At 26.7% G+C, this 18,913-nt stretch overlaps 2 protein-coding genes across 4 annotated transcripts; both read right to left on the reverse strand.

Moving 5' to 3' along the window:
- Nucleotides 1-316: 316 nt before the first annotated feature.
- On the reverse strand, nucleotides 317-4,725 carry LOC110605889 (SUN domain-containing protein 4). 3 transcript variants are annotated; one of them, XM_021744564.2, is made up of 5 exons: nucleotides 4,516-4,725; nucleotides 3,521-3,735; nucleotides 1,759-2,903; nucleotides 1,570-1,655; nucleotides 317-571 (listed from the first exon to the last, which is right to left on the reverse strand). In XM_021744564.2, the coding sequence occupies exons 2-5, from the start codon at nucleotides 3,678-3,680 to the stop codon at nucleotides 325-327; spliced, it is 1,638 nt and encodes a 545-aa protein (XP_021600256.1). In that variant the 5' UTR covers nucleotides 3,681-3,735; nucleotides 4,516-4,725; the 3' UTR covers nucleotides 317-324. The 3 variants fall into 3 exon arrangements, with proteins under 3 accessions (XP_021600256.1, XP_021600254.1, XP_043809582.1); XM_021744562.2 differs by having other exon boundaries at nucleotides 1,759-3,023; nucleotides 4,516-4,724; XM_043953647.1 differs by having other exon boundaries at nucleotides 1,759-3,023; nucleotides 3,521-4,724.
- Nucleotides 4,726-12,159: 7,434 nt separating this feature from the next.
- Nucleotides 12,160-17,624, reverse strand: LOC110606215 (disease resistance protein RPV1). The gene is made up of 5 exons (XM_021744972.2): nucleotides 16,897-17,624; nucleotides 15,370-16,438; nucleotides 14,648-14,968; nucleotides 13,011-14,456; nucleotides 12,160-12,907 (listed from the first exon to the last, which is right to left on the reverse strand). Exons 1-5 carry the CDS (start codon nucleotides 17,496-17,498, stop codon nucleotides 12,254-12,256), a joined length of 4,092 nt encoding a protein of 1,363 aa, XP_021600664.2. The 5' UTR covers nucleotides 17,499-17,624; the 3' UTR covers nucleotides 12,160-12,253.
- Nucleotides 17,625-18,913: the final 1,289 nt, after the last annotated feature.

Here is an 18,913-nt window from a genome sequence, read left to right on the forward strand (position 1 = left end):
AATCTTTGGCTCTGACAAAATATTTGGAGATAAAAATTGAACCAAACATAGCATTAACCTTCTGTCCCCATATAGAAAAGGTTATCAGCATTCAATTGAATCAGTTTCCCATTTGGATGATCTTCTGACAAATTCAAAAGATAAACCAGAAAACTGTACCATAAAATAAATAGCAGCAGACAAAAAGAAGCCTTTCATTTATCTCCCTTTTCTAATAGTCTCTCTTCATATTCACTAGTCCAAACATCAAGAACCTTATGAGTATTTATCCCTCTAAAAATGAAAATAATCTAATACATGCATAGACAAGAAGATATTGCAAAATTATAACGATAATATTAACAAAATAATGCTACAGCTGAATAATAACAAGAGCCAGGAAGAGCTCATCCAACAAAATTTCCTGGACTTCTCTGTTCTCTGAACACTAAATGCCTTATAAAGGCTCAACCATATATCTACCAATAGCCTTGCAAAAGCTAGAAATCCAAAACTTAAGCAAATAGAAAATATAGCTATACCCTTATTTTCCATAGATATTTGTTTCCTTTGAACACCTTCAACCATTGATCTGTACATAAAGTGGCACTAATTAGCATGAGAATTACACCAAACCAAGAAACGTCAAATTCTCAACAATAGAAATACATGGAGAGAGAGAGAGAGAGGAGAGGGCACTTGTGCCCAAAAGACAGAATTGATGACTTGAAATAAATACAGAGGGCAATTGACTTGAAGAAACAACTTAATGTTCCCCTAGTATCCCACTTGTAATAATGGTATCATCGAAGATAGGACAAAAGTCATCCCATCGTTTTGATTTTATAAATGTGTTGGTCATATCTAAGCATAGCTCATGGCCTATCTTGAAATTGGTGCACTAGGAATATGTCACATCCTAGCATAAATGCATAATAGCACACAATCAACCTCAAAAGTCTCCAAAAGAAGCACTTTGCACATCCAGAGTAAACTATAACAAATCAAGTAAAAGTGCGTATGTGAAGTGAAACCTAATGCAAGCAGAGAGTCCAGTATCCAGGCATCTACACTGCTGCTTGCTTTGCTCTTTTTCCACAATAACTATGCTTTAGAACTGTATCAATGATTGTGATTTGTGATCCTCCTTATGTTCATACTCGTGTTATGAACTATCAAAGAAAGTAGGTCGGTATAGAGAATATAAAAAAGGGTTTGAATTTCTACCATTCATTCAAAAAAAAAAAAAAAAAAAAGAAAATTCTAACATGATAGTCTATTCTAATAATTCACATTCATGCTATTTGAAAGAGCACAAGAAAATCAACAGTGATCAGGAACTCTAACCAATTTTTCTTAAGCAGGCCCCAAAATCTCATTGTGTCACAAACCACTCTCATATACACCAAAGTTTTTTTTCTTTCCTTCTTCCTTTTAATTAAAATAACCCATCAAAAAGTGAAGAGTGATTACTGCATACAAATTCAAGGGTGCTTTTAATAAAAAATCACCATCTAATTGTAAAATAATTTAGAACTATTGTGTATTAATAGCTGAAGTTTATCATAGTTCAAAGAAAAATGAAGCAACCTTAGAGCAAGATTATCACTGAGGAGAATATCCATCTGCGTAGAAACAAGAGATTTCCAAGAAAGAAGGTCATCAACATTTTTAGCCTGCAAGAGAATTTACAAAATGACAATTCTGAGCTAAGAGAGACCAATTGGAATAAAAGAAAATTGTAAACAGAAAAACTAGCAAGGTACTAAAATCACATACTATGATCTCCTGGCTGTCAAAGATATTCTTTATGTCAGATGTGATTTTCTCTAAAACAGAATCTTTCTCTCCCAAATCTTTGTCAAATTCTTTGAAAATATTGCCATATCTATAATTCACCTCCTCCGAATATCGTTCCAAAACAGATAAACTTAAGTCCAGAGAACGGACTTTTTGCATCAATATTTTAAGCACAGTGTCCCCAGGCATTCTACCTACTTGCTGGTGACGAATTTCTTCCACTGGATCTGGCACTTTATTTTTCAGAACTTCACGCCTTACATTTGAGTTCCCAACTGAAGTGCCAGATTCAATTTCCATATTCAGTTCCTGATCAAAATCATCAACATATGAAAACTCTGATTGAGAGGGTAGTTTCTGCTCACCAGTTCCCTCTTCATATACAATTTTGTTTTCAGCAGAGATCAAATCTTCCAGCATTCTTTCCACAGCATCAACTCCATAAACTTCAACAACACTTAGAGTACAATAAAACTCGAAACCATAATGGCTAAGAAGATTCAGCTTTAGATATCTCACCCATTGTGGCTCCTGAAGAGCAAACCTTTGAGCATGTTTAACATTAGCAGCTGTAAAATTTCCAAGCCTGACCCATGAGTCTGTTGGATAAACCAAACTGCCAAGCAGCTCAAGATCTTTTAAATTAGAAGAGTAGTGCTCAAAGTTTGCTATTTCAATTGTATCTACTAAGGTTTCTTCTGAAAGTTCTATTACAACAAATTTCTCTTCAGCAGAGCATGGATTTCGAAGGTACTTGTCCTTGTCTTTGCCTAAGATATTAGAGGGTCCCTTCGCTTCCTTATTAAAAGCCAATACCTTTGCTCCCTTTGATGCTGATGCATAATTGTACTCTTTACCCCCAGGCTCTACTCTATGAATTACACCTCCAGCTTGAGCAGTTCCTGATTTACTTTTCGAGCTGAATGCTCTGCTTTTGAATTCATCAAGACCCAAGGGTACAGAATTAGATAATCTATTAATCTTAGAATTTTCAAATTTCACATCTGAAACAGAGATTGCTTCATGTTGCTCCATAACAAAGGCATCTTCTGTGTTTCCTTCACTACCAAGTAACTCATTGTTGGAACCCCTGGTTTCAGCTCTATCTGTACACAAACTTTCATCTGAACGAACAGAACAAATTTCATTTAAAAAAACTTTTTCCAGGGACTCGGAAAATTTACAACATTCCAAATTTGCTTCGTTGCAAGTTGATATGCCAGCTGTATGCACTACAGATTCATCTAAACCAGAGAAATAAAAGAGAGAATGATGAGAAACTAGCAATTTATTCAGGATGAAGTGCAGGTTCATCTCAACAAAAGAAATAAAAGAGAGAATGATGAGAAACTAGCAATTAACTGAGGTTGAAGTTGAGGCATTTCCAAAATCAGTCAGGTTAGAGAAGAAAAATAATGACTAATCTATCTAAACCAACTAAGATTCACAAGTTATATATAAAATTGAATATTACAACTCCTAAACTTCCCAGGAGTTGCAGTTCACAACAATATTTAACAGGAAACATGTACCTGACAAATTTGAAGAAGACAAACTATAATATAAAGGCATTGAGAGAGAATATACTTGCTTGTAATCAGAAAGGAAAAGAAAACTAAGATAACGCAAATTATGGAAAATTGTTAAATTTCCAGGTCATAGTTGATAATAAATATATGACAGCTAAAAGCCTATTTTCAAGAGAAACTAGTAGAAATAGCATTGTTGATTAAAATCTTACCCCTATAACCATCACCACGACTGATCCATAAGCTGAACAGGAAGAAAAGCCCCCATAAAACAAGAAACAAAGAAAGGGAAACCTTGCACAACAGAGTTCTTCCACCGATAGCCTTCTCAAAAGCTCTTCTTTGAAGAAGAGCTCTACGTGATCTCTGCATTGTACATCAATCCAAAGAGCCTGACAGCTTATAGATTAAAAAATAATGGAGCACCCTGCATCAGATAACACAAGGACTCGCCTTTGTTAATTTCAATTTACAGAATACAAGTTTTTTGCTCCAAATCAGCACTAATATACTATACTCTCATGTGTATTCTCAAACTTCAATAAAAAAAAAAGTGAATTTAGCTTATAGATTCAGCTATTCCACGTGAAATTCAATGAACTGCCACCACGTATTCTTCAATGACAAACAGAAGCACTTGATAGGAAAAAATAGCAAGAGGTACATTGTAACGGACAAGTAAAGCATAATCTCCAATAAAATGAAAAAGCAAACAAGCATTACTTCAACATTTAGGAAAGTAAAATCTGATTTAGAAACGTCTAAACAAGGAATTACAAGTAATTAGCTTGCGAATAAATTCACTATCTACATCCAGCTCAATAAACTACAAATGGGTATCTTTAGAAAATACAGAAAATTCACCTTAGCAGCAAAGCAAAATAGCCAAGGGTCATAAGAAAACACTGCTTCACCAAAATCGATTATGAAATAACACAAACTAACATACATTGAAAACCCAGATTACAATTCCCCAATTCTACGCATAGACCACGCTGTTGCCATGTAAAAAATTCAAATATAAAATATTTCACTAAACAACAAAATCCGAAACTAGAAGATAAGACATCCGAACAATATATATTAAAAAAAGCTCAATGAAAGCAGAAATGAGATCTTGTACATGTTTAATAAAGCATTAAATACACAAGATTTAAAAACACATACACACACTCACACTTGGTTTAAACAGGAATCAACAGATTACCTAGATTCTGAATTATCGGAAAGAGGAAATATAGTAGAAGGAAATTTGGAGAGATTCAGCAGGCGAATTGGAAGCGAATTATGGAATTAAAAAGGATAGGAGAAGAATTGGGATTTTGTACAGAAGAAGAAGAAGAAAGAACACGGCAACGACGCAGATTAAGGGGACCGAGCGCGTAGTGCCGTGGCTTCATTACCATTGTCGCCGTTTTTATATTTCTTAGTGTCGCTATCTTTTGCTAACGGATCTCTTCCTTAATCACACTTAGCAATAAAAAAATCAATTTAATTATTAATCCTCTTGTTTAAAATACAAGATTTATTTCCTTTTCATTATTTTTAATTTAAGAAATAAAAATTTATTTAAATTCTTTTATTAATCATCTCATCTAAAATAAAATTATTTTTTTTTAAATTTTTTCTATTATAAAATGAATTGTTCCAATAATAAAAATTAAAAATATAAATTGATTAAGTTTTAATTGCATTTGTACATAATTATTAGAATTAAATAAAAATTTTAATTTAAAAAATACTTTTTTATTCTAAATACAAAGATTAAAGATTAATAAGAAAATTTATTTAAATTGAATTTTTGTAATTTTTTTTTAATTCTAGAAAGGAAATACCTCCAAACTAGATCAACTTTTCAATTAAAATGGAAATATTAAGGATTTAATTAATTTTTTTATTAAATAATTTAATTAATTGTTGAAATTTAACTCATAAAACATTAAAGAATAATCTAATTAAATTAAGTCATATTAAATTTCAAATAATTTGAATAATAAATGGAATCAATTCAAGCATTATAATCTTTAATTCAAGTAATTTATGAACTTAATTGAGATTATTTTTTATATTATAAATAAATTATATATAATTAAATTATATAAAAATTATTATTGACATAGAGCTTGCAATTATTTATGTAGAGTAGAATAAAAATTTATAAAAAATATTTTATTTATTATATTTACATTATTAATTATGTTAAACTCAAATAAATCCATGAGGTAATTGTCAAATGTTTATGCAAATTTATATACAAGAAAATATCCAATGTTAAGGAAATAATTTTCCCTTTGAATGCTTTTTTTAATAAAAAAAATCTGCTTAGTAAAGAATAAAATAATTATTTTACTAATTAAGATTATTTTTTTTCATACTGGTTTATTGTTTCTGATTTTTTACTTGTCATGCTTTTTTTTTTCTTTTCTAATGTTTATATTGTTTAATTTTAGAATATATAATTTAAAAAAAATATATTAAAATATACAAATACAAACATTTTTTTCTATATAAATTTTATTAATCATATTTAAAAAAACTTAACATAGAAAATTTAAATTATCCCAGACAAGCAAATTTCCTATATAAATTTAAAAAATATATCCATATTCAGAAAAGTAGAAACCTACTGTATCAATAAATCTAAGTTTTCATTTTCTCACACCGAGAATTCAAACCATACCCATTAATCTAGATTATCTTTGTTCTCACAGTGAGAAGACATGAGCTATGGGCATTCATGAGAAGATGCGGGTGAGCATTCTATCGGTTTAATTTAAAATCGAATCGAATTGAATAAATTAAAAATTAAAATTTTAGTATTTATAAAAATTGAATCGAATTGATTTTAGTTAAAAATCAAATCGAACCGAACCGATCTGATTCGGTTCGATTTGATCAGTTTTGATTTTTAATAAATTTTTTTTATTTTTTATATTTTATTTTTATTATTTTAAAATTTAATTGAAATATTTTAATATTAATATATTTAATTTTTTTATATTATTAAAAATAACATATTATTATCACTAATCAGTTTAATTTAATTTTTTTAATTTTATTTTATTAAAATCTAACCAAACTAAAATAACTAAAATTTTTTAAATTAAAAACAGAATGAATCTGAATTAAATAAAAAATCAAATTAAAATTTTAAATCAATTCAATTTGATCAATTTTTTCAATTTCAACTTAATCAATCATGGTCACAGCATGCAACTACGCTTGTAAACTCCCTATCACGAACCCATACCCCCAACTCAACTCTCAAAAGCCTCAGCTCATCTCCAACCTATTCCACCGACATCTTCTCAACGCCTTACATTGTCCGCAATCCTCTTATATGTGAACATAATTAATTAAAGTTGATGTAAAAAAATATTTTACATTTATTATTTTTTAGTGCTCGATCTAAGTATCAGAAAATGTTAGAATATTTTCTGTAAAATAAAAAAGAAATTAGAAAGTAAATTATTTTTTTAAAATATATTTTTCACGTAAAACAAGTTTTATAAAAAATATTTTTCGTGTAAAAGTTATTTTTTTAACAAATAAACAAGATTTAAATTTTCAGTGAAGGAAGACAACCTTGGTGAGAGAATTGGAGCGTTGACGTGGTAGTGAAGTTGAGTCTTCAGATGATGGCGTCGGTGTCCCAAGAGATAAGATAAACGCGAAGTGGATCCCGTGCTGCACGGGCAAGCTAATATTAGCCGTGTCCCAAACGATGAGAAATCCCGACTTAGGACAGTGAGCAGTGATATACTACGTGGACTATTTGAAAAGTAGCAACGTAGAACTGGAAGTCAAAGTGCAGTGAGCCAATTATTACTGATGAGCTGCTATTGTTCTATTGGCTCCCATATTTAAATAGTAGCAAAATTCTGACTTGTATCCTTTTCACGCGTGTACATGTGCCGGCCATGTCATGTGGGCCAACCTGCCATGCTTCCATTAATATATCACAAATTTTCTTTTTACTGTGAATTCTGCAACCTGCATTACATCTCTATCTAGACTTTTCTAGAGACAGAAAATCCTCTCAAGTTAGTAAAGCATCTTACTCTTCAGATAGTGGAAGCGTTTACTTGTTGATTTTCAAATTAACATATTAATTAGTTTCTAATTTATAGTAATTAAAATTTTAATACTATTAACGATAAATATTAAAATAAATAAATATTAATATTTAAGTTCATAATTTTAATTTAATGATAAATATATTTAAATAAATTTAAAATATTTTAAATTTTACACTCCGATTTTTAATTTTTATTTTAAAAAAAATATTAATATTTTAATAATACTTTCAAATCAATAATATTATATTATAATCCATTACGATAATTAAAAATAAAGATTATATAAAATAATTAACGATAAAAAATTGTTATAACTTTTAAATTATAAATAACTAAATTTAAAATTAATAATTTTATGTGAAATAAAAATATAAAATTAATAATTTTAAAATTTTATTCCATTAAGATAAAGTTAATTATTAATATACTATTTATTTTATCTACAATCTGTTTTATAATTGTATTATAATAATTTTATTAAATTTTTTAAATACTTAATAACTTTATTATACTTATTCTGTGAGATAATTTTTATCTATTTTATTTTTAAAATTTTTTTATTAACTTTATAATTATATTTATTTTAAAAATATTAAATTTTATTAAATATAAAGAGATGTTTGAAGAGATCTTTTAAAAATAAAATAAAATTATAATAATCTATTTATATATTATTATAGTGTAAAAATAAAAATAAATAAGACAATAAGAAAATATGGATAAAAATTTATAATTTATTGCTATTTAAAAAATGTTCAGTTTAATAAAGTAAATTATTTTTCTATTTAAATTTATATTGGTTAGATAACTTTTTAATAATTATATTCTATTTATTAACTTTTTATTACAATCTGAAATAAATTTTTATAAAAATAATTAATTAAAATAAAAAAAAAAACTCTTATTAGCGTGGCGTTACTCGAGGAATGAGTCTCACTTCAAAATTTTTCTCCCAAATAAAATAACACTAGAGTAATAGTAATATTCCAAAAAAAAATTTTTAAAAAGAAATAAAAAAAGTAATTATAAAAAATTACTATGTGTTTGATATATTTTTAAGATATTAAAATGAAGTTTTTTCTAATATTTTAGTTGTTAAAATTTTATAAAATATATAATTTAATTCATATATATTTAAATTTTATTTTTTTAAAACGAATATTGAAAGTTGAAAAAATAAAATTTATGATTTCTTAAATTTGATCACATGCCTAAATGCATATCTAAATTTAATTATAAAATTTTATTTTATAATAAAATAATCTCTTAAATTATAATTCATCTCTATGTTTTTATAAATTAATTTTTAAATATTATAATTATTTATAAATAAATACTTATATTATTTATAAATAATTTTTATGATTAATAAATTTAATAAAAATTAATAAAATAAAAATTAAATCAAAGAATCTTCACACACTATATATGCACTTAAATTGAAACTTTAAGAATTCTTTCCCTCTAACTCTAAGAATTCTTTTTCTCTAATTTTTCCCTCCTCAATTATTTTTTATTTAATTAAAATAAAAAGAAAATAATAAATTTTTTTATTTAATTTTTTACTTTATTGTTTTTTACCTATGATATTTTAAAATATAATCAACAAAGATATTAATTTATAAATATAAGGATTTATTAGTAATTATTAGAATCAATTTATAAAATTATAAAGAATAATTTTAATTAAAAAATAAATTTTAAAATAAATAATTATTTTATTAATCAAATAAAACTTAAAAAATTAAATTTAAAAAATACAGAAACTAAAATATAACTTTTACTGAATATTAAGAAATAAATTATAATTTATCAGTACTATTTAATAGTATTGAAGGAAAAAAAAATATATGAGCCTTTTTATTATAAATTAAAATACTGTATTTTATTTAAAAATATATTAAATAATTTGGTGTAATTATCTCTAAAAAATATTATTTTAATCTACATTATTTATAAATTCTACATCATCATATTATTTTATATTAATTTATTAAATATTATACTGAAATTATAATACGTTCGACACTTAAAATTCATAAAAATCATAATAATAAAATATAAATTAATCTTATCATTAATAATTTATTAAAAAAATTAATTATATTCAAAATTTTATTAACATTTATAATAATTTAAATTATAATTAATTTTTGCTCCGTTTTATAATTTTTATTTATCTTTTTTTAATTATTTTAAAATTATTATTATTTTTTTATATAATTCTATTTCTCTTTTAATAAACCTCTTAAAATATCTTTTAAAATTCTTTTTTTTATATACAATTCTATTTAATTTTATTTTTCTTTCAATAAACCTCTCAAAATATTTTTTAAAATTTAATGTATTTAAGATAAATATAATTAAAAATTCAAAAAAATATTAGCATATGTATTAAACAAAAATTATGAGATAATTTTTTTTTAAAATCTAAAATATAATCAGTATATACCATAAATTTTATTTTTTTAATAAATTATTGATAATATAATTATTTTATATTTAACTAATATGATTTTTATAAATTCATATTTAATTTAGGAGTTTAATGAGTGAATTGCAAGAACTTTCTTTCTCTCGAGGGAATACTTAATAAAAGTGGGGACCACATGGAGCATTTTTTACCTTTTAATTTCAATTCCTGAGATTCCTGTAAAAAAAAAAAAAATCTCCCGAATTTTCCGGCTGGTTTCTAACATCAGGAGGATTTACATGATAGAAAATGGATACAACCAATTGTCACATAAAGACTAGAATCAAATAATAATTTTTTTATTATAATATTACATATTTAATAAAAATAATTTATTTCAATTATTTATATTCTTATTTATTATTAAATATGATATTTAAAAAAATAGTATTTTATTTGTTTTTAAATAAACAGTTTTTAGAAAAAATAAAAAGATATTTCTAATTTTACAAAAAATAAAAAAATAAAAATTCCATGATGTTACTGAATTTAGTTTGTTTTTTTCACTTTTAAAAAATAATAAATTAATAATTATTGTAAAAGTGTCATTGTCATTAATATAATAACTTTTATTTAAAGCGGTTTAAAAGGATAATAATTTTATAATTTTTGATATTTATAGTAAAAAATTTCAATTTATAAATTTATTGTAATTGTAATAATTTTTTAAATTAATTTTATTTAGATTTAAAAATTTTTTAAAAAAATATTATTCCTTTTGTATAGATATTTTTCTTCATTTTATTTATATATATATATATTAAAAAGATAATTTTTTATTAACTTTTTTAATTATATTGATTTTAAAAATATTAAATTTTATTAAATATTAATAGATAGATTGAAAGATTTTTAAAAATAAAACAAAATTAAATACTGTTATAATAATTAATATATATATTATTATAATGTAAAAAAAGTGAATAATAATTTTAAAATAATTAAAATAAATAAATAAAAATTATGAAAGGAAAGAAAAAATAAATGAATGTCAAACTCACGGTAAATGATTGTTCTAGTGTTTTGTTTTTGTTTTTATTACTTGCTAGGAAGTGTTTTTAAAATCAAAAAATCAAAAACTAAAAAGTGCAAATATTGATTTTTTTATTACAAATTCTGTTAAATCATTATATTTCTTTAAATTTTTTTATAATAATATTATTAACAATTTCAAGATCTTATCTTTATAAAATCAAATTCATTTTTTTATTATATGTTTTTTCAATTAATTTATGAATTTTTTTTATTTTATTATTATAAAAAAAATTTTATTAAAGAATCCTTATATTATAAAAAAAATTCATTAATTAACTTATTAATTTTAAAAAATATATTAAAAATTACTTGAAGTTTAAACAAATTTATTAATTAATTTTTTTATTAATTTAATTTCTATAATATGAAAAAACTCATTGGCCCATTAATTTTATAAAAATATCTATTATTTATTTCTTTCATTTTAAGGGTATTTTAAATTTTTTACAAAAAAAATTATTATTTAGTCCAAATACTATAATAAAACTCATTAGTTGATCCGTCAATTTTTAAAAATATATTAAAACATCACTAAAATATTAAAAAATATATTAATTATTTATTTTATTAATTTAATCGTTATCTGATTTACTATTTAATCATTGTGGTGAGAAAAAATTCATTAGTTTACCTCTCAATTTTGTGAAAATATCCACTGATTATTCTCTTTGAATTGAGGGCATTTAAAACCTTTTTTGCAACATTTAATAGCTAAAATTCATAAAAAAATTTTAATTAGTACATATTTTAAAACTTCAGAGACATTTTAATTGATTGATTTTTTAAAATCAAATGACTAATTAGTGAATTTTCATATAATATAGAGACTAAATAGTAATTTTTTATTTTTACAAAACTTAATAATTAAAATTAATAAAAAGACTAATTAGTAAAATATCAAAAAAATATTTTAATACATTTTCAAAATAAAAGGCAACTTAAGAGTTGATATATTTTGCTTTGCTTTCTGATGATTTCTTTTCATATTTCAGCTTTGCAAGATCTTACATAAAAATTCATTTGAACATGAGGGATTCAGAAGTACTTCCTCTAGCAGTAAAACATGTAGAGAATTGCTAACAGTCAGCATATCATGCAAAGCATTCTAACCATTGAACAATATTTGAACACCTTAGGACAGTCCATTTTCTTACACAGGGCACGTAATGTTCACAGAGTTAGATACTTCGAAATCCAAAATTATGGGTTCAAATGCAAAAATCATTAGTTATGTACTTGAGAAAAAATATTTTAGATATAATTTATGTATTAACATGAATAGCTACTAAAAGCATGAGAAAAGATCATAGAAGAACAAATAAAGAAAGGAGATTGGCTTACAATAATTTTTAGGATGATCACTTTACTCTTTTAGGATGTGATTCTTCTTCTTCATGAACAGGAGCACCAGCTGTAATGATATTGCTCTGGTCAACTTGGGAGATATTTTCCCTGCTTCTCTTGTTGTTGATGTTGGTTTCTATCACTTGTTCTAGGGAATCTGGATTGGCTGCAACATGTTGTGGCTCATCTTTGGCATGTAACAGTTGAACTCCACACCTTTCCATCTTTAATTCAACAATTTCTTTACCCATGAGAAGATCCAATGTCACTTTGAACTCAAATGAGGCTTCGTTGACATTGCAGCAGTTTTCTTTGACCCAATCATTTAGTTCACTACTTGAATTACAATTGTCCCAAAGGAACAAAAGATCTGATTCAGGGACAGTCTCTAAAGGCCATAAAAAAGCAAATATATTAACCTCTCTTTTACCTTCAGAGTTTCTGAAATGGCATTTGCATGTAAAGGTTAAACGATGCGATAAGGTGACCACAGTATCCCTGAATTGCAGAACAACACAAAAAGCAAGACCCAAGAACTTTGAATTAAAGCAGGATGGAGGAAGCAGAACGTCTATTGAAGATCCAGAGTTTTGATATGTGAACCACTCTGGAATTTCACTTCCAGGTAAACCAAAAGAAGAATTAGGGAAATCTTCTTTTCTATTCCTCTGCGTGAAAAGGGGATGCAAAAGAAAATAAAATCAGATCTTTACATATAGGCTTGGAGGGGAAGACAGAAAGAGGCGAGGGGGGGAACAATGAGAGGCTTACAGTAGTATTAGCCATGGCTCTTTCTTCAATTCTGAGCTGCACATCTGCCAAAATGTTGCCACGTGATTTCTGATCCAAATTTATGCAATTACAGTAATTGAATCTGTAATGATTTCTGCGCTCATCTTTGTGTTCTTCCATGGGTGCAATATACGAGGTTGATACTGCAGTTTCCAGTGATGTACAATTTATTGCATTCAAATTTTGTAGTTGGAATGGAAGCTCCGGCAAACCTTGGAGTCTCTTGCAATTCTTTAGACATACTGTTCTTAATGATGACAAAGATAAAATGTCAATGGGGATTTCTACAAGTGCAGAGTCATTGAGAAATAGGCTTCTCAAAGAACACAAACCATATAGAGGAGGCAATTTCTCAAGTTTTGTGCATCTACTTAGAACAAGTTCTTCAAGGCATTTTAACTCACAGATGTCAATAGGGATTTCAACAAGTGCAGTGCCATCAAGATATAGCTTTGTTAAAGAGCACAAACTGTATAAAGGAGGCAATTTCTCAAGTTTTACACACCCACTGAGAACAAGTTTTTCAAGGCATTTTAACTCACAAATGTCAGTAGGGAGTTCGACAAGTGCAGTGTCATCAAGATATAGCTCCCTTAAAGAGCACAAACCGTATAAAGGAGGCAATTTCTCAAGTTTTGCACAACCCGAGAGAACAAGCTTTTCAATGCATTTTAACTCACAAATGTCGACAGGAATTTCTTCAAGTGCAGTATCATGGAGATATAGCTCTCGTAAAGAGCACAAACCATATAAAGTAGGAAATTTCACAAGTTTTGTGCACCCACTAAGAACAAGCTTTTTAAGGCGTTTCAACTCACAAATGCCGCTTGAGATACTCTTGAGCCTTTCACATTTCTCCATGTTCAACACAACAAGCGAAGTAAGAAATTTGATTGATGAGGGCAATTCCTCTATTGCAGTCTGACTTAACACTAATTCTTTTACATTCCCTATGATCTCTGGAAAATTTTTGAGATTTGAGCAGCCACTGAGATCAAGTTTCCAGACACATTTGTGAAGACATCTTGGGAGACTTGTAAGGTTTTTGCAATTCCTTATCTCTAAATGACATCTATTGAGGTCCTTCAGGAATAGGGGCAACTCCTCCAATCCACATCCTTCCAGATCCAACAGTTCTATACCTATTGGAATCTCTGGAAGCATCTTCAAATTTGAGCAATAAGAAAGCCACAATTCAACAAGAGATCTCAGCTGAGTAAGGTTTGGAAGACTCCTTATCTTCTTGCAACCATGCAGATTGAGAATAGCGAGTTTTTGGAGGCATTCAATAGATGAAGGAATCTCAAGCAAACTCTCACATCCCTGCAGAATTATCCACTCTAGCTCTGTTGCTAGAGAGAGACTTGGGAGTCTCTTCAAGTGCACAGATTCAGAAAGATTGAGTCGTTTTAATTTTTGAGGATACTGCACATGGACAAAATAGAAAACAACTTTGAAATCATGTAGGTTAATTTCCTTTAAGCCATCACTAGAAAAATTTATTTATTTTTAAAATCTTGAATCCACACTTTTCAAAACATGCACATTAGCTACCAATATTTAATACCCCTCTAACTGACATATTTAACACAATTACAAATATAAAGTATAGTTACCTTGTCTCCATCCCAAAGTTGCTCAATTCTGCTGCCTTCCATGTCAAGTTCAACAAGATTATGCATAGAAAAGTTAGATGGCAAAGATTTGTAAGGGTACTCATCCCAATGGAGTAAACTCAATTTATTGGAGAGATGCGAAAGGTGATTTGTTTGACTAGATTCAAACATAGAGCCCAGAGCTTTGTTCTCTGGCCAATTCCTTGGCCTAAAAAGTTTGAGCAATCTTAAGTTATGCATTTGTGAGAAGGCCACATGACTTAACTGCATCATTTCCATGTTAGACACATTCAAAAATATGCCTTCAATTGCTTCCCTCCCCTAACAATCAAGTGCAAAAGTTAATAAATGGTTATGAGCAAATAATATCATCAAAAGTATTTTAAATTTTGAATTCTTTACTAAAAAATGGGTAATTTCATGCCATATTTCGTATTAGCAATTTTATGATATGTTGAAAATAAAAATCATTCAATGATTTGGAATATTAAAAGCTTTTGATTTTTTTTTTCTAGTAAAAAAGTCAGACTTGGGGAAATTTCAAAATAATTTGAAGATGGAGGAAATATTAAACTCATTGCACATTAATACTTGTTAAGCTCTTCAAGTTTAGACAAGCCTTCATTACTTACAAAAGCTAATCCTTCCCCTAATTGATATCCCCTTGGTTTATATGGTTCCCCAGATCTCTTGTACGAAAAGGAAAAACTTTTACTGCTTACCTTGTTAGTTGCCAACATATGACAAATGTCCTTAGGGTTCCACAATCTGCTACATCTCTGCCGAGCAATGTACTGACCCATTTCCCGTATTAAATCATGCATCCCTAACATATTATTTACAATAGTTATGAGACACTTCTCCTGTAAGCGAATTAATCCCCAACTTGAAGGAAAATCACAACCATCCAGTATGTTTTCCACCCAACATTTTCTTTTTCTGTTGAAGAAACATGCAATATCAAGAAATATATCCTTCTCCATCTGATCTAGTCCATCATAGCTCACTCTCATGATTTTTAGAATGTTTCCATCAGGATACTGTTTTAGTTTTCTCAATACAATCTCACATTCTTTTGGAGACTTCTTGCACAGATGGGAACCCAAGACTTTAAGAGCTAATGGAACACCTTTTGCATAATCTACTGCTCTTTTTGACAACTCCATAAAATCCTCTAAGGGATGCTTTTGTTTGAAGGCTTTGATACTGAATAACTGAAGAGCGTCACTAAATTTGAGCCCCTTAACCTCATATATTTTATCACATCTATAATTAAGCACCTCTTTATCTCTGCTTGTAACAACCAGTCTACTCCCTGGGCCAAACCAATCATGATCTCCAGCTAAAGCATCTAACTGGATTGATTCATTAACATCATCAAGAATAACAAAAACTTTCTTTCGTCTCAGCCTGTCTATAACAAAAGTGGGAAGTGCATGAAGCATTTGTATGCCCAAATCCTCATCCAATAAAAGTTTTGAGAGAAGGGATTTCTGTAGATGAACTAATTCATGCTTTGATGATTTTTCCCTAACACTGCTAAAAAAGTAGCAAGCATCAAATCGATCAGATATTTGACTAGTAAGAGCTTCTGCAATGGTTGTCTTTCCTATACCACCCATTCCCCAAATTCCAATAAAACGAACATCTGTTGACTCAATACATAGCAATGATAGAATTTCCGCAATATGTGAATCAATCCCAACTAATTGAGACGAAACAGTGAAGGACATAGGATACAGTTTCTTCTTAATTTCATTGACAACTGCATCACATAATTCTGATTCATGCCTAAAAATATGCCATCAATAACAAAAAGTATTAGTCCAATGAAAACTTAGACATCGAACAATAAATCAATAGGAAATTCTCCCCTTTTTTTGTACTTGCAGTGGAGACATAAACCATAAATTCATAACAAGCTGATAATTTTACAACATGCACAAAATCATATCTATCACATCTACATGTCCACTAAAGTGTTTGTGTTGAATGGCCAGAAGTGACTTCACAGAGGAAGAGCAACAAATTGAAAAAAAAAAAAGCGTTAATTTTGGCATGTTCAAATGGAATGTAGTCTTGCTTGTAGCTCTAGCTGGAATGATACAAATGAATCAGACAATATACAATTGATTTTTTTTATATATATAGAATATCATGTTTGAGACTAAGAGTAAATTATTACTGCAATTCAATAAAAAAGAATCACAAACAATAGGCAAGCAATTATCATTCTAAAAAATAGTTACCTGTATTTGCTCAAATCCCATCCAGATAGATTGGCTGCCTCTGTCAAAGCAGAGCTCCACCGCTGCACCCTGTCGAAGCTGTCCTTGAATCGTTCTTTAACTTCTCCAAATGCATCTCCAAAATTCCCTGTCTGATTTCTAACATTAGAAGGGTCTACATCATAGAAAACAGAAAAAACCTTCCGCCCCATTGTTTTCATACACTCCATTATCTTAACGAGTTCATCCAGGCACCAACGAGAAGAAGCATAATTTTCAGAGAAAATGATCAATGATATCTTTGATTCTTCAATGGTTTTCAGAAGATTTACTGAGATCTCTTCTCCTTTATCAAGACTGACATCTATGAATGTTGTGATATGATTTCGAAGCAGACCAGCATAAAGATGGCTGGTAATATTTTTGCGGGTATCAGGACCTCTAAAACTAAGGAACACATCATAGGTTGTTTTAGAAGCGACAATGGAAGATGAAGTAGAAGCCATTTTGACAAGACCCTGAAACTGAACTAGAGGAATTGCAGGATGTGAGAGGAACGAGTGAGGAATATAGGACGGAGGAAGAGCAGAGGCAAGAAAATCAAACACCCATATCAAGATCATGAAGAACTTGAGAACCCATTTGAGATCTTCTTCCTCCGGGCAGGAAGTTTCGATGAAATTGTACAGAAGCAAAGAGGAATTTCTCAGCAGGGAGACAAACTTTCGGCGAAAGTGGCATTTGATAAAATTACCTTTTTTTTTTAACTTTTGATTTTAAATAAAAAAGATTGCATAGATGACGTCATATTAAATAATTTTAAAGCTTATATATTTATTATACACTAGCCTTTATTACGCACTTTTTTTATATTTATTTTAATATTTATAATTTATTTTGTAAATAACAGAATTTTAATTTTTATATAATTTATTTTTTTATATAATTTTATATAAAAAATATAATAAAATTAAAATTTATGTAGATGAATAATAGTTTTGAAATTTTTAATAGTAAATTTATATTAATATTTAATTATAATTAATTTTATTGAAATAATTTTAAATTATTATGAGTAATTTTAATAATTTAATTATGACGTTTATATAATATATATATATATAATTTTGTTAATTTTATTTTAATAGATAAAATAATTTAAATTAATTAATATTACTTATTAAATTTAGATGATAAGATCATTTAAATTTTAAATTATAAATTAGAATAGAATTTTTGGTATAATTAGAATTATTTTTAAAATAATTTTAATTTTTATGATAATAATATTAACAATTATATGTAAAATTCTGTATAAATTTTTATTATTTAATGTTATTATTGACAGAATAATTGCTATTAAAATTTATTAATAATAATTTAAAATATATTAATATTGTTAATTTATTGTTACTAAATTATATATTTTAATAAAGTATGAAATAATATATTTTTTTAAAAAATATTTAATAGTTTTAGCTTTTTTTTATAAATTTTATTTTAAATTATATAATAAAATTTTTTAAAGTTGAATTTAAATATAAGTAAAAGAAAGACTTTAAATTTCTATATATTTTAAAATTATATAGCTAATTAAAATTAAATTATAGATAAAAATATAATTTGAATTTAAATAAGAATCTATCTTCAAATAAAGTAAACTTTTAAAATAATAAAAATTATATATTATTTTTTAACTAATTTAAAAATTATTAAACTTAAATAAAAATAATTTAAAAATTATCATTATTTTCCAATTCTCACTTATATATATATATATATATATAGTATAGATTATTAATTAAAATAATAATATCATTAAAAAATAATTTTTTAAAATAAAAAAATAAATGAATTTATAAGATAAATAAAATAAAATATAAAAAGTATATTATATATAAAAATTTACATACTATTAAAAAAATTAATTCTATATTAACTTTATTTAACTAACTAATTGATAATTAAAGAAACGTTTGTAAATTAGTAATTTTTATTCATAAATTTTGAAAAAATTAAGAAAATATAAATATTTTTT

The sequence above is a fragment of the Manihot esculenta genome, chromosome 18 (assembly GCF_001659605.2).
Source record: "Manihot esculenta cultivar AM560-2 chromosome 18, M.esculenta_v8, whole genome shotgun sequence".
NCBI lineage: Eukaryota > Viridiplantae > Streptophyta > Magnoliopsida > Malpighiales > Euphorbiaceae > Manihot > Manihot esculenta.

Excerpts from the sequence above, each read along its gene's own strand:
- LOC110605889 (XM_021744562.2), bottom strand. The coding sequence starts at position 3,680 with ATGCAGAGATCACGTAGAGCTCTTCTTCAAAGAAGAGCTTTTGAGAAG. Across the intron at positions 1,656-1,758 it reads TTGACAGCCAGGAGATCATA|GCTAAAAATGTTGATGACCT; the intron begins GTATGTGATTTT and ends ATTCTCTTGCAG. Across the intron at positions 572-1,569 it reads AGTGATAATCTTGCTCTAAG|ATCAATGGTTGAAGGTGTTC; the intron begins GTTGCTTCATTT and ends CTTTATGTACAG.
- LOC110606215 (XM_021744972.2), bottom strand. The coding sequence starts at position 17,498 with ATGATCTTGATATGGGTGTTTGATTTTCTTGCCTCTGCTCTTCCTCCG. Across the intron at positions 14,457-14,647 it reads AACTTTGGGATGGAGACAAG|TATCCTCAAAAATTAAAACG; the intron begins GTAACTATACTT and ends GTCCATGTGCAG. Across the intron at positions 12,908-13,010 it reads GAGCCATGGCTAATACTACT|AGGAATAGAAAAGAAGATTT; the intron begins GTAAGCCTCTCA and ends CTTTTCACGCAG.